At 49.7% G+C, this 11,690-nt stretch overlaps 1 protein-coding gene across 2 annotated transcripts; it reads right to left on the bottom strand.

The window, feature by feature from the left end:
* Positions 1-1,426: 1,426 nt before the first annotated feature.
* On the bottom strand, positions 1,427-11,212 carry TCEANC (transcription elongation factor A N-terminal and central domain containing). Of its 2 annotated transcripts, none has more exons than XM_045995179.1 (3): positions 11,155-11,212; positions 8,891-9,017; positions 1,427-2,546 (listed from the first exon to the last, which is right to left on the bottom strand). In XM_045995179.1, exons 2-3 carry the CDS (start codon positions 8,946-8,948, stop codon positions 1,525-1,527), a joined length of 1,080 nt encoding a protein of 359 aa, XP_045851135.1. In that variant the 5' UTR covers positions 8,949-9,017; positions 11,155-11,212; the 3' UTR covers positions 1,427-1,524. The 2 variants fall into 2 exon arrangements, with proteins under 2 accessions (XP_045851135.1, XP_045851134.1); XM_045995178.1 differs by having other exon boundaries at positions 11,074-11,202.
* Positions 11,213-11,690: the final 478 nt, after the last annotated feature.

Raw genomic sequence — 11,690 nt, 5'->3', positions numbered from 1 at the left:
TCTAACTGTGGGGTCAGAGGCTAACTTTCACGGTTTGAGGGAGAGACAAGTGAGGAAAGAGAGGGGAAAGTAACAAAGCCCTGGTTATCCGATTGTGCATCCTAAAGATACTATTCACCTTTGTCCCATGTTGCCAGGAACTTGTTTCTCAGAAGTTAGTGCTAAGGCGGTCTTGGACGGTGAGTTTGGAGGGAGACTGTGCAAGCGGTTCCAGCCGGGCTAGCTAAGGCTGTCTGGCTTGGCCAAGTCACAGCGCCTCTGGGGATCTGTTTTCTCGGGTATAAAGTGCACAGCAACGTTATTTTCTTAAGGCTGCAAGACAATCACTTGGGAGCCTGTGTGTGAGGAGTTCTTAACTCTGCTGCATCTCAAAACAACTTGAGGAATTAAAAAAGCCTGGATTGCACCCTGTGCACCCCATGCATTTAGATTCAATTTTTTTTTTTTTAAGATTTTATTTATTTCAAAGAGACACAGCGAGAGAGGGAACACAAGCAGGGGGAGTGTGAGAGGGAGAAGCAGGTTTCTCACGGAGCAGGGAGCCCGCCCAGGCAATCCCACATGACCTGAACCAAAGGTTTAATGACTGAGCCACCCAGGCGCCCCTGGATTCAAGTGTTCTGGGGAAGGCCCCACCCCCCAGCATCAGTGGTTGTCAAAGCTCCCAGACAAGTCTCATATACAGGCCCTGCCAAGGACTGCAGGCCTACTGAGAAAGCAGCACTTCCCAGAACACTTTGAATGGGATCATGGCGGGGGGGGGGGGGTGGCGGGGGATCCTCCCAAAATGCAGAGCTGGGACTCAATGGTGTGAGGCCTGGGACTCTGCATTTCTAACAGGCTCTAGAGGGCCTGCTGAGCTGCTCTCAATCACACTCTGAGTACAGCGAAGGGCTAAGTGGCCACAAAGCAGACAGTCAGTCATCTATGCTCTCCCCAGAAGGTCAACTTTTAGTGGTCATGGCATGAGCTTCAATGAATGACTTTCCCTCCTTAAGAATACAGTGTTGGAAAGGCGCCTGGATGGCAGTTGGGTAAGTGTCTGCCTTCAGTTCCCGGCATGGTCCCAGGGTCCTGGGATCTAGCCCCGCATTGGGCTCCCCGCTCAGTGGGAAGCCTGCTTCTCCCTCTCCCCACCTTCTGCTCGTGTTCTCTCTTGCTATCTTCCTCGCTATCCAATAAATAAACTAAAATCTTTTAAGATTTTTATGTATTTATTGGAGAGAGAGCAAAAGTTAGAGAGAATACAGAGGCAGAGGGAGAAACAGACTCACTGCCGAGCAGGGAGCCCGATGCAGGGCTCGATCCCAGGACCCTGGGACCATGGCCGGAGCCGAAGGCAGACGCTTCACTGACTGAGCCATCCAGGCGCCCCTCAAATAAACTTAAAAAACAACAACAAAAAAAAAACACACACACAAAAGACTATAGTGCGTGTAAGATTTTAAAGACCAAGCATAAAAGGGTGGTGCCCAGAGGAAGGGTACCGCTCCAGTTCTTGGTTAAGAGAACACTGGCCGGCAGTCACAGGCACACCCACTTGCTATGGTACCACTGCTCCCCGCATTCGTTACAGATCACGTAGGTCATCATCTCTTCATCTGGATTTGAATTCCGCACCCAGCTTGGCAGGAAAAGCGTTCCTCGGGCGACTACGGTGACCTCGCAGTTGAACTTCTCGCAGCGCCTGCACTTGATTTTCCGGGTCGGCGTGCCCCCGGCAGCTTGGGGAAGGTGGCGCTCCCGTATGCAGGACTTCGTGTAGGAGGCTCTCAACTGCTTCAGCTCCTCGCTTGCCATCTCCAGCGCCGTCATTTCAGCAAATTCTCTCGGAGACGTGGTCCCAGAGAGCAAGTTCTGTTGCAGGTGAGAATTGTGGGGGTTCTTCAGGTTGGCAACTTTGCTTCGAATGCAAGTTTTGTACTTTCTGAGGTTCTTCGAGTGAAGGGTAAAAAGGTGCCCTTCAATTTCTCTCGCCAAGTCCTGCCACACATCAGCCCTGGGCTGATCCGTGCAAGCGCTCGTTAGGGCTTCATAGAGGAGCTCTGTGCATCTGGCTCTCACAGGTGCGGCGGGATCCGGCGGCTCCCCGAGATGCTCGTCCCTGGGCTCCATGTGACTCGTGCTATTTTCAGGCACAAGCGTTTCCAGGGCTCCTGCCACATCGTGGGATGATGAATTAGAACTGGAGCCGCCTGACAGCTCATCCTGACTTGGGTCACGAGGAAGTCCGGGCTTTTCTTCCATTCTGCCCGGAGGGAGCGATGGAGGGCTGTCCCTCGGTGAGAAGTGGAGATCCTTATGAAGCGCTTTCCATTCTGACAGCAAACGCTTGGCTTTCTTTTTCAACGCCACCGTAGGGCAGTTTCTGAGGACGCCGTACACTGCCCTGACCACGGCCGTCTCCTGGAGATGCTCTTTGGTCACCTGAAGAGTCTCCAGCTCAGCAAGGTGGTTGCCAAGCTCCTCAAAATTCCTCTTAGACATCAGCTGCTCAATAAGAGACGCTCTGGCGGCTACCTGCCTCTGCTCAGACATCCTTGCAGCTGCAAAGAAAAGAGAAAAGAGGTTTCTGGGTTTTTTTTTTTTTTTTTTTTTTTTTTTCAGCTTGGGCTTGCCGACTGCAGCCTCCTGATGGGAGCAGAGCGCTTTCTGCCCATCACCTATGTGGCATTTTCTGCAAGAGTTATGTAACACAAGTGGGCGGGACCTATTAGCAAATGGAATCTGCGCTGTGGTCTGGCTCAGTTTCAAAAGGCTGAGTCTGGGTGGTTGGAAAAAAGAAAAAAAAAAAAAAAGGCAGCACCGCCACCAGGTTCCGCATTAACGGTTGCTTGTGAGAAGCTCCCGGGAAGAGCCCTAGAACTTCTTCCATCCCAAATTTTACAAATCAATGATCTTTCCGGATCCGGATCGGTTGGTTGCTTTGGATCGACTCTGGTGGTCATGCTGAGCATGCAATCGTGCCAGGGTCAGCAACAACGGGGTAAGTCAGAGCGAGGCTGTACTGTTCCCCCCACACTCAGCTATAGAGCTGAACTCCTTGCTGATTTTATCATCTTTAAGTGGTACTTTTCTGAATAACAGAACGAGACACAGGGCAGTAAGTGGATGCTGTTTAATGTTCCAAGGAATGTGAAGAAATCGTAACGCAGTGAGGCGGCAAGGCGGCCGGAAGCGGACCTGATGGGCCCCCGGAGCCCACGGGCACTGTGCTGACATCGGAGCCTTCTGAAAAGCAGGATGAGGGTTCAGACTAAGCGATCTGGACAAGTTATGACTTTGGACCAGCTGGTCCCTAGGCCAGTTTGGTTCCATTAACTTTTTTGTTTAATTTTGACATGCAAAAAGTTGCTTGATGATTATATCTGTGGGAATCCCATCCCGGGCAGGTAAATGTTTACTTTATCTAACCAGGCTATTTTTCTCCCCACACAATGTACACAACCTTGCTACCTAATACCCCTGGATCTACACCTGCCCATCTGGCCTAAATCTGGACTTATGCATTTTTTTTTTAAAGATTTTATTTATTTGACAGACAGAGATCACAAGTAGGCAGAAAGGCAGACAGAGAGAGGGAAGCAGACTCCCTACTGAGCAGAGAGCCCGATGTGGGACTCGATCCCAGGACCCTGAGATCATGACCTGAGCCGAAGGCAGCGGCTTAACCCACTGAGCCACCCGGCGCCCCTGGACTTATGCATCTTAATGGCAGGGACCCTGTCTTTTCAAAAACTCACGGGCTTCCATTTCATAGCATTTGATATTAAATGCTCGTCACTGGGGCACCTAGGCGGCTTAGTAGGTTGAACATCTGACTCTTGGTTTCAGCTCAGATCCTAATCTCAGGGTCCTGGGATGGAGCCCCGTGACAGGCTCTGCACTCAGCAGGGAGTCAGCTTGAGATTCTCCCTCTCCCTCCCCCACTGCCCTACCCCCTGCTCACGCTCTCTCTCTCTAAATAAATAAAAGCTTAAAAAATGTCCACCACTGAGCACACAGACTAATAACACCGAAGCAAGTACAGAGAGGATCAACGCAGTCTCCTTAGAAACCAGCTGACAAGTTCCACAAAATGCAGCGTCCTTTTCTTCTCATGGGTGATTTGACTTTTATAAATTTACTTTAGGGAAACGAGAGACGTGGAAGCTATCCGGGTAAGAATCTTCTTCCAACTCCGAAGAAACGGTGAGTTCCCAAATGGTTAAACTTGCACAGAAATGTTCAGAGAAGCATTATTCTTAATAGCCCAAAAGTGGAAACAACCCAAATGCCTGTCAACTGATGGAGAAACATGTAGCTTACCCAAGCAACCGAATAGTATTTAGCAAAACAGAAAGGACCCAGGAGATTCTGAATATACAACAGGGATGAACCTTGAAAGCAGGAAGCTAGTTAAAAACACAGAAGACTCCCTACTGTAAGATCCCATTCATATGAAATGTCCAGAATAGGCAAATCTACAGAGACAGGGAATAGACTGGTGGTCGACTAGGGCTGGGGCGGAGGGATGGGGGAACCAGTGGGGGGGGAACCGTGGCAGTTGCCCACGGGTGCGGAGTTTTTCTTGGGGGAAGTGAACAATGTTTGCTAAAGTTGACTGTGGTCATGAACTGCATAACTGTTTTCTTCAAACTAAACATCACTGAAGTGTACGCTTTGAGGACGTGAACTATATGGTGTATAAATTAGATCTGAATAAAGTTGTTATTTAAAAACGGCATATAGAGTCTGATCCAAATTTCATTTAAGAATCCCAGGTGAAGAGAAAAGGTCAAAAACAAATACGCAAAATTTTAGTGACATTTTCTGAATGGCAAGATTTTAGAGATTATTTATTTATTTATTTGAGAGAGAGGGAGAGAGACAGTGAGAGCGCAAGCATGAGAGGGGAGAAGCTCAGAGGAAGAAGCAGACTTCCCGTGGAGCTGGGAGCCCGATGTGGGACTTGATCCGGAGACTCCAGGACCATGATCTGAGCTGATGGCAGCGGCTTAACCAACTGAGCCACCCAGGCACCCCTGAATGGCAAGATTTTATATGATTTTCTGTTTGTTCTTTTATTCCTCCCCGTATTTTGCGTGATGAGCATGTATTATTTTCCTAACCAGAAAAGTGATTCGTCCGATATCATCTCCCAATAAACTCTGGATATTTACAACATTTGCTATTGGAAAATGGCACAGTAAATGCTCTTCTGCCTTCCCTCTGGAATCAGAGCATCATTTTTTTTTTAAAGATTTTATTTATTTATTTGACAGACAGAGATCACAAGTAGACAGAGCGGCAGGCAGAGAGAGGAGGAAGCAGGCTCCCCGCTGAGCAGAGAGCCCGATGCGGGGGCTCGATCCCAGGACTCCAGGATCATGACCTGAGCTGAAGGCAAAGGCTTTAACCCACTGAGCCACCCAGGCGCCCCGAATCAGAGCATCATTAACGGTGCTACGTGACCTGTGGCTTCATCTCCAGATTAGCATCAACAATTTCCTAAGAGGTCTATTGCTGGATCTAAACCAGCTGAATCTCCCCTGGGACAGACACACCCTCGGTCACAACTGTGAGGTTCCTACCGATGTTTTCCTGCTGGACCAGCTCAAGGATGACCAAGATTGTGAGTCTGGAATTTTTGCCAGCAGAGGGAGCCGGCATGTAGACCACCTGGGCAGTCACTCGGTGAGCCAGCAATTCAGATGGTAAGAGGCTTTTTTTTGGTTGTTGTTAAGATTTTACTTATTTATTTGAGAGAGAGAGAGAGAGAGCTTGAGAACAGGGTGAGGGGTAGAGGGAAAAGCAGACTCCCCACTGAGCAAGGAGCTGGAAGCAAGGCCCGATTCCAGGACCCTGGGATCATGACCAGAGCCGAAGGCAGACGCTTAACTGACCGAGCCACCCAGGCGCCCTTAAGAGGCTATTTTTTTTTTTAAGATTTTATTTATTTATTTGACAGAGAGAGATCACAAGTAGGCAGAGAGGCAGGCAGTGAGAGAGGAGGAAGCAGCCTCTCCGCCGAGCAGAGAGCCCAATGCGGGGCTCAATCCCAGGACCCTGGGATCATGACTGGAGCCGAAGGCAGAAGCTTAACTGACTGAGCCACCCAGGCGCCCTTAAAAGGCTATTTTTATCATTATCAAGTATCAGTACTTCAAGATCATTGTTTTAGCTTTTTATAATTCCAGACTGCAAATAGTGAAGGAGGTCTTCCTAAGGACCAAAGGTTCAGCAAACAATGAACAGGCAAGATAAAAATGCCAAAAAATTAACAATACACGGCCTCCCTTACTGAACATTTCTCTTAGAACTGTCTGCCGGACGTCCTGGGATCTGGAGGAAGTCAGGCAGCCAAGTCATCGTGATAAGGTTTCAAGCTGCTTAATATACTTGAACCCTGCCCAGCTTGCTGCGAAGTTTCCTAACGAAGAAAAAACAGTCCTCTCGCCTGCCCTCCGTATTCATTCTAGAGTTATCACTACCCAAGATTTCAGGCTGGAAGTTTGCCGGGTGTTGGCAAGGTGGTTAATAAGAGACAGGTCTCGAGTGTCCACAAGGAGGTTAGGCAATATTTAACTCAGGTCAGAATTTCTCACCAAACGGGCAGAGTCTCAAGGAGATCCTGAAGGGGACTCTGTAGCTCCGGGGCTTCAGTGCAGTGAGAACGGCAGTCTGTCTCACCAGCGAAACTTTTCCTTCACGTCTGTAAATCTACAGACGTTCATGTACGCAGGCATAAGCACTCTGCTCTTTATTTCCCATGTCCTTTTAGTTACCTCTCCTCCGTACTTCTTTTTCATTTCTAGTTGTGGTAAAACACACGTACCGTAAGACTTAGCCTCTTAAACATTTGTAAGCGTATGGTTCAGTAGTGTTCAGTACATTGGCGTTGTCGTGCCGCCAACTCCCAGAACTCCGCTCCTCTTGCAGACCAAACTCTGTACCCATGAAAGAGCAGCTCCCCACTCCTTTCTCCCCCACAACCCCTGGCAACCGTCATTCCACTTTCTGCCTTGAAACTGACTACGTGCTGCCCGTAAGTGGACTCATACAGCATCTGGCCTTCTGGGTCCGGCTTATGTCACTCAGCATAATGCCCTCAAAGGTCACCCGTGTTGGAGCCTGTGTCCTGGATCATTTATACTCCACTGTAGGTACAGACCACGTGTTCCTTATCCACTCATAATAAATGCTTGGGTTCCTTCCACCTTTTGGCCACTGTGACTAACGCGCTATAAACATGGGTACACAAATATTTCTTCGGGACCCTCCTTTTCAACGCTTCTGGGTAAATATCCAGGAGAGGCATTGCTGGGTCACACGACAGTCCTATTTGTAATTTTCTGAGGAACCGCCATACTGTTTTCCACGCTCCTCCATACGTTTAACAGCATTTAACTGCTGTCAAACTTTCTGCTCCCCCTGTGGGAGGATGATGTGGATATAAAGCATTTATTGCTCCAGGAGGGTATACCGTGAAAGCAACTGAGATACAAAATTTTGAGCATTGCCATAAAGAAGACTAAGTTGTGTCTCCAGTTTACAGCTCTATAGAGTTCATTCAGTTAATATTTATCATGTATGTAGGACATATGAGATGCTGAGCCTAAAGAGACCCTCTCTGCCTTGAGGAAGCTGACAGCCCCGTGGAAGGAATACAGACACAAAACGGGCCGTGTCTCCGAAGGACAGACACGGCTGCTAGAGGCCACTCAGAGGAGGAATCCAGAAGCCAGGCTGGGCTCCCTATCACCTGGCAGGTGCTAACTGCTTCTTCCCTGCATTTGCTCTGACTCATGCCTCTTTTTTGGAGGAATCATCCTCTAATACAGACCTCAGCAAGACATCCCCTCATCTTCCCATTTTTTTTTTTTTTTAAAGATTTTATTTATTTGACAGACAGAGATCACAAGTAGGCAGAGAGGCAGGCAGAGAGAGAGGAGGAAGCAGGCTCCCTGCTGAGCAGAGAGCCCGATGCGGGGCTCGATCCCAGGACCGTGGGATCATGATCTGAGCCGAAGGCAAAGGCTTTGACCCACTGAGCCACCCAGGCGCCCCTCCTCATCTTCCCACTTAAAGCCCTTCGGAGGCTCCCTCTGCTCTCAGGATGGAGCCCCGAGGCCCTGGACCAAGTGATAATTTTTTTTTTTAATTTTTATTTTACAGACAGAGATTACAAGTAGGCAGAGAGGCAGGCAGAGAGAGAGAGTAAGGGAAGCAGGCTCCCTGCTGAGCAGAGAACCCGATGCGGGGCTCGAGCCCAGGACCCTGAGATCATGACCTGAGCCGAAGGCAGAGGTCCAACCCACGAAGCCACCCAGGCGCCCCTCGACCAAGTGATAAAAAGCCACCTTCCAGCCTCCTCCATGACCTCGCTGATCCGCGACAGGCACTGCCCATTTCGCAGCTCTGCCTCTGTGTCAGCAGCTCCCTGGGCCGAGCCTACTTCTCGCCGCCAGTGGCTGTCAGTCCTGACTCTAAGCCTCAATCAGCTGGAGAAATTAAACAGCAAACACAGAAACAATGCCAGCGCCTCGTCCCAGACAGAAAGGGATCAGAATCTCTGACGGGAGGCCTGGGTATTGTCCCAGCGGTTGAGGTGACTCTGATTTTAACCAGAATTGCCACCACTGCCCTGCACACACGAGCACGAGGCCTTCCCGTGGCAGGACTGTCTCAGTTACACTGCAATCAGCCCAAAGATGGCCCCGGACCTGCTCCTCGACTGAATGTATGGAACCTTTCCGTTTTGGATTTCTCTGACGAGCTCCATTGGGAGAGATTAAAACCACCTGCTTGCACCTCTCACCTGAGAACCTACTCTACAATTACAGCCGGTGCGTGCAGTGTTTTAAGTGTCACCGGGCACCCAATTCCCTATACCCACGCCCTCCCTTACCTCTTAACAGCAGGAGACAACGTGCATTTCTTGAACTCCACGTGCCATCCACATTCATGTCCTCTCCATCCTTACCATGAGCCCGAGTCAGGTAGACGGCTTATCTCCATCTTACAGAGGAGGAAACCTGTTTAAAAAAAAAAAAAAAATGAGGGGCACCTGGGTGGCTCAGTGGGTTAAGCCGCTGCCTTCGGCTCAGGTCATGATCTCGGGGTCCTGGGATCGAGCCCCACATCAGGCTCTCTGCTGAGAGCCTTCCTCCTCTCTCTCTCTCTGCCTGCCTCTCTGCCTACTTGTGATCTCTCTCTGTCAAATAAATAAATAAAAATCTAAAAAAAAAAGAAAAAAAAATGAAATGTTTGCAGTGGCTTTTTTCATGGCATGTATCACACTAAAAGTTTTTTTATTGTCTGCCTTCCCCACAAGACCGCAGAAGAATGATGTATTTCTTTTGCTGAGACATGCCTGGCAAACACCTGCTCAGTGTTTCCTATTACTCAACAAGTAGGTTTTTTTGGCTGTTGTTGTTAGATGAGAAAAGAGAATCCTGAGTGCTCCCTCTCCTCTCCGCTCGTGGGCTTCATTCTTTTCACTGCATACCAGCTTGCTTATACCCCCACGAGACTAAAGCCCAGTGTCCCTAAGCTTCTTCCACCGGAGCCAACCTTATCTCAATTCTAGTTCAAAAAGTCATTCGAAAGGAGGGGATAAAGGGCAGCAGCAGCAGCATAGTGCCCACTGCGGGCTAACCGAGTGGACTCTAGAAATCAAGCGTTTGGGGATGAGGGTCAAGGCGGTATAGCTCGCGGAAGTGAGAGGTGTTAAGCATGTTTGGTAAGTTTCTTGCCCATTTTGTGCCTCAATTTCCTTGTCTACAAAATCAGGGAAATTCCACATCCTCGGATTCATATGGGAAATAAATGACATAGTCCTTATAAACTCCTTAGAGCCATGCCTGTCATACAGTTAGGTCTGACCGACAATGACACAGGGCTATCATTAAAAGATTTACGTGACGTGTATCCACCATACCAGGCACTGTTCTAGAGCAAGGCGCCGGCAAACTTTTTGCGTAAAAGGGCAGACAGTAAATATTTTCAGCTGTTGCAGGCCATCGGATCCTTGTACGGACTATTCAGCTCTGCTGCTCTTGCGGCAGGAACAGCGGCCATAGACGATACGTGAGAGAATGGGGATGGCTTTGCTCCAGTGAATCTTTTTTCAAAGACAGGCAGGCTGGATTTGGCTGGAGGCCTTCATCTGCTGACCCCTTTCTAAAGCAGTGCTATCCAAAAGAAATACTACACAAGCCACGGATACAATTTAAAGTTTTGTAGTAACCACGTTAAAAAATAAACAGGGGAAATTCATGACATTTTACCTAAACAGTGTGTTCAAAATCCTGCCATTACAACATGGAATCGATAAAAACAAATTAGTGATCTTTTACATTCTCTTTTTCATACTAATTCTCCAAAATTCCCTGTTTGACACTACCACACGTCTCAATTAGGACTAGGAACATTTCCAATGTTCACTAGCCTGCGTAGCTTGTGGCTACCTATCGGACAACCCAGTTCTGGAGCATCTGCTAATACGGGTGGTGTTTACATACACACCTGTACCCCTAGGTTCTGAATGCATTTCAAAGAGTTTCCACGTGGCCAGCAAGAGCAGGTCCTATGGACCTGTTGACTGAATGCATATAAAAGCCTGTAAATATTAACTAATACGGCTGGGTTGCACCCATCTGCCCACATCTGGCTTAAACCCCGGGGAGAGGGGAGGTCAAAGAGAAATTCTGTTTCTAGTCATAAGTCACGTACACCTCTCCAGCCACACAGGGAGGCCCTTCCCCAAATGGAGAACTGATGCCAAATGTTGGGACGCCGCCGTTTCCGAACAGCCCCTCAACACTGCGCTACTGCCCTTTCAGGTCGGAATGATCCCTGGCACAGGTGCAGCGAGTGGAAGGAACCAGCCCAAGGGCCCGCTGTGGCCCGGGGTCGGGTTCCGGAGGGCGGGGCGCGGCGACAAGCGAAGCCTGCTGCAAGCCGTCCCGGGGTGCCAGCCTGGCACCCAGCACAGAAGCGGCGGCGGTCCCAAGAGAGCTGCCCACCCAGCGCCTTCCGGGGGAGAAGAGGGGCGAGGGCACGATCGGGCCTACCCGACCCAGGACGCACCGTGGACACCCCCCGGGGCAGTGGTGGGCTTTCCCGAGCACCGGTGGCCTGAGACACCGGAGAACCCGCGGCGTCGCTCACCGAGAAGCGCAAAACCCCGTGAGTCTCGGGAGACCTCGGCGTCTGGGGAGAGTTTCCGGTACGCGGGGCGGGACCACCAAGGTTCAACCAATCCAAGCCCGCAGACTAGAGAAGGCGGGCCCCGGGCGCCGGCGCATGCGTGCTAGGTAAATGGTGTCCGCGCAGATCGACTAGCGGCGGTGAATCCTCCCGAAACTGTGGCTGCCGGTGGCCCCCGGGCCTCGCTGACAGTCTGGCCGCAGGGCGTGCGTGGAAAGAAAGTGTCCCCAGTAATGCCTTTCAGCTGCAGAGTTTGTTGAACTACTCTACGACATGCGCGTTCTGCTTTCATTCAAGACATTGCTTAGCGAAATGCTGACAAAACCTTGGCCAAAAATGCCATTTAATGCAGCAATTAATTCGACAAGTACTTTTTGCCCCCTTGGCACACATCAGTTGATATGGAAGTGTAAACATTCATTAAGTAGCCATGTACGTAGCCTGCACTTCTCACCTGTACGCATTCTTTCCCTGCAAGGGTCCAATAAAATCAAAGC

Source organism: Meles meles, chromosome X (assembly GCF_922984935.1).
Source record: "Meles meles chromosome X, mMelMel3.1 paternal haplotype, whole genome shotgun sequence".
NCBI classification, from domain to species: domain Eukaryota; kingdom Metazoa; phylum Chordata; class Mammalia; order Carnivora; family Mustelidae; genus Meles; species Meles meles.
Note: the sequence above shows the minus strand (reverse complement) of the source record. Positions and strands in the feature narration are given on the sequence as shown.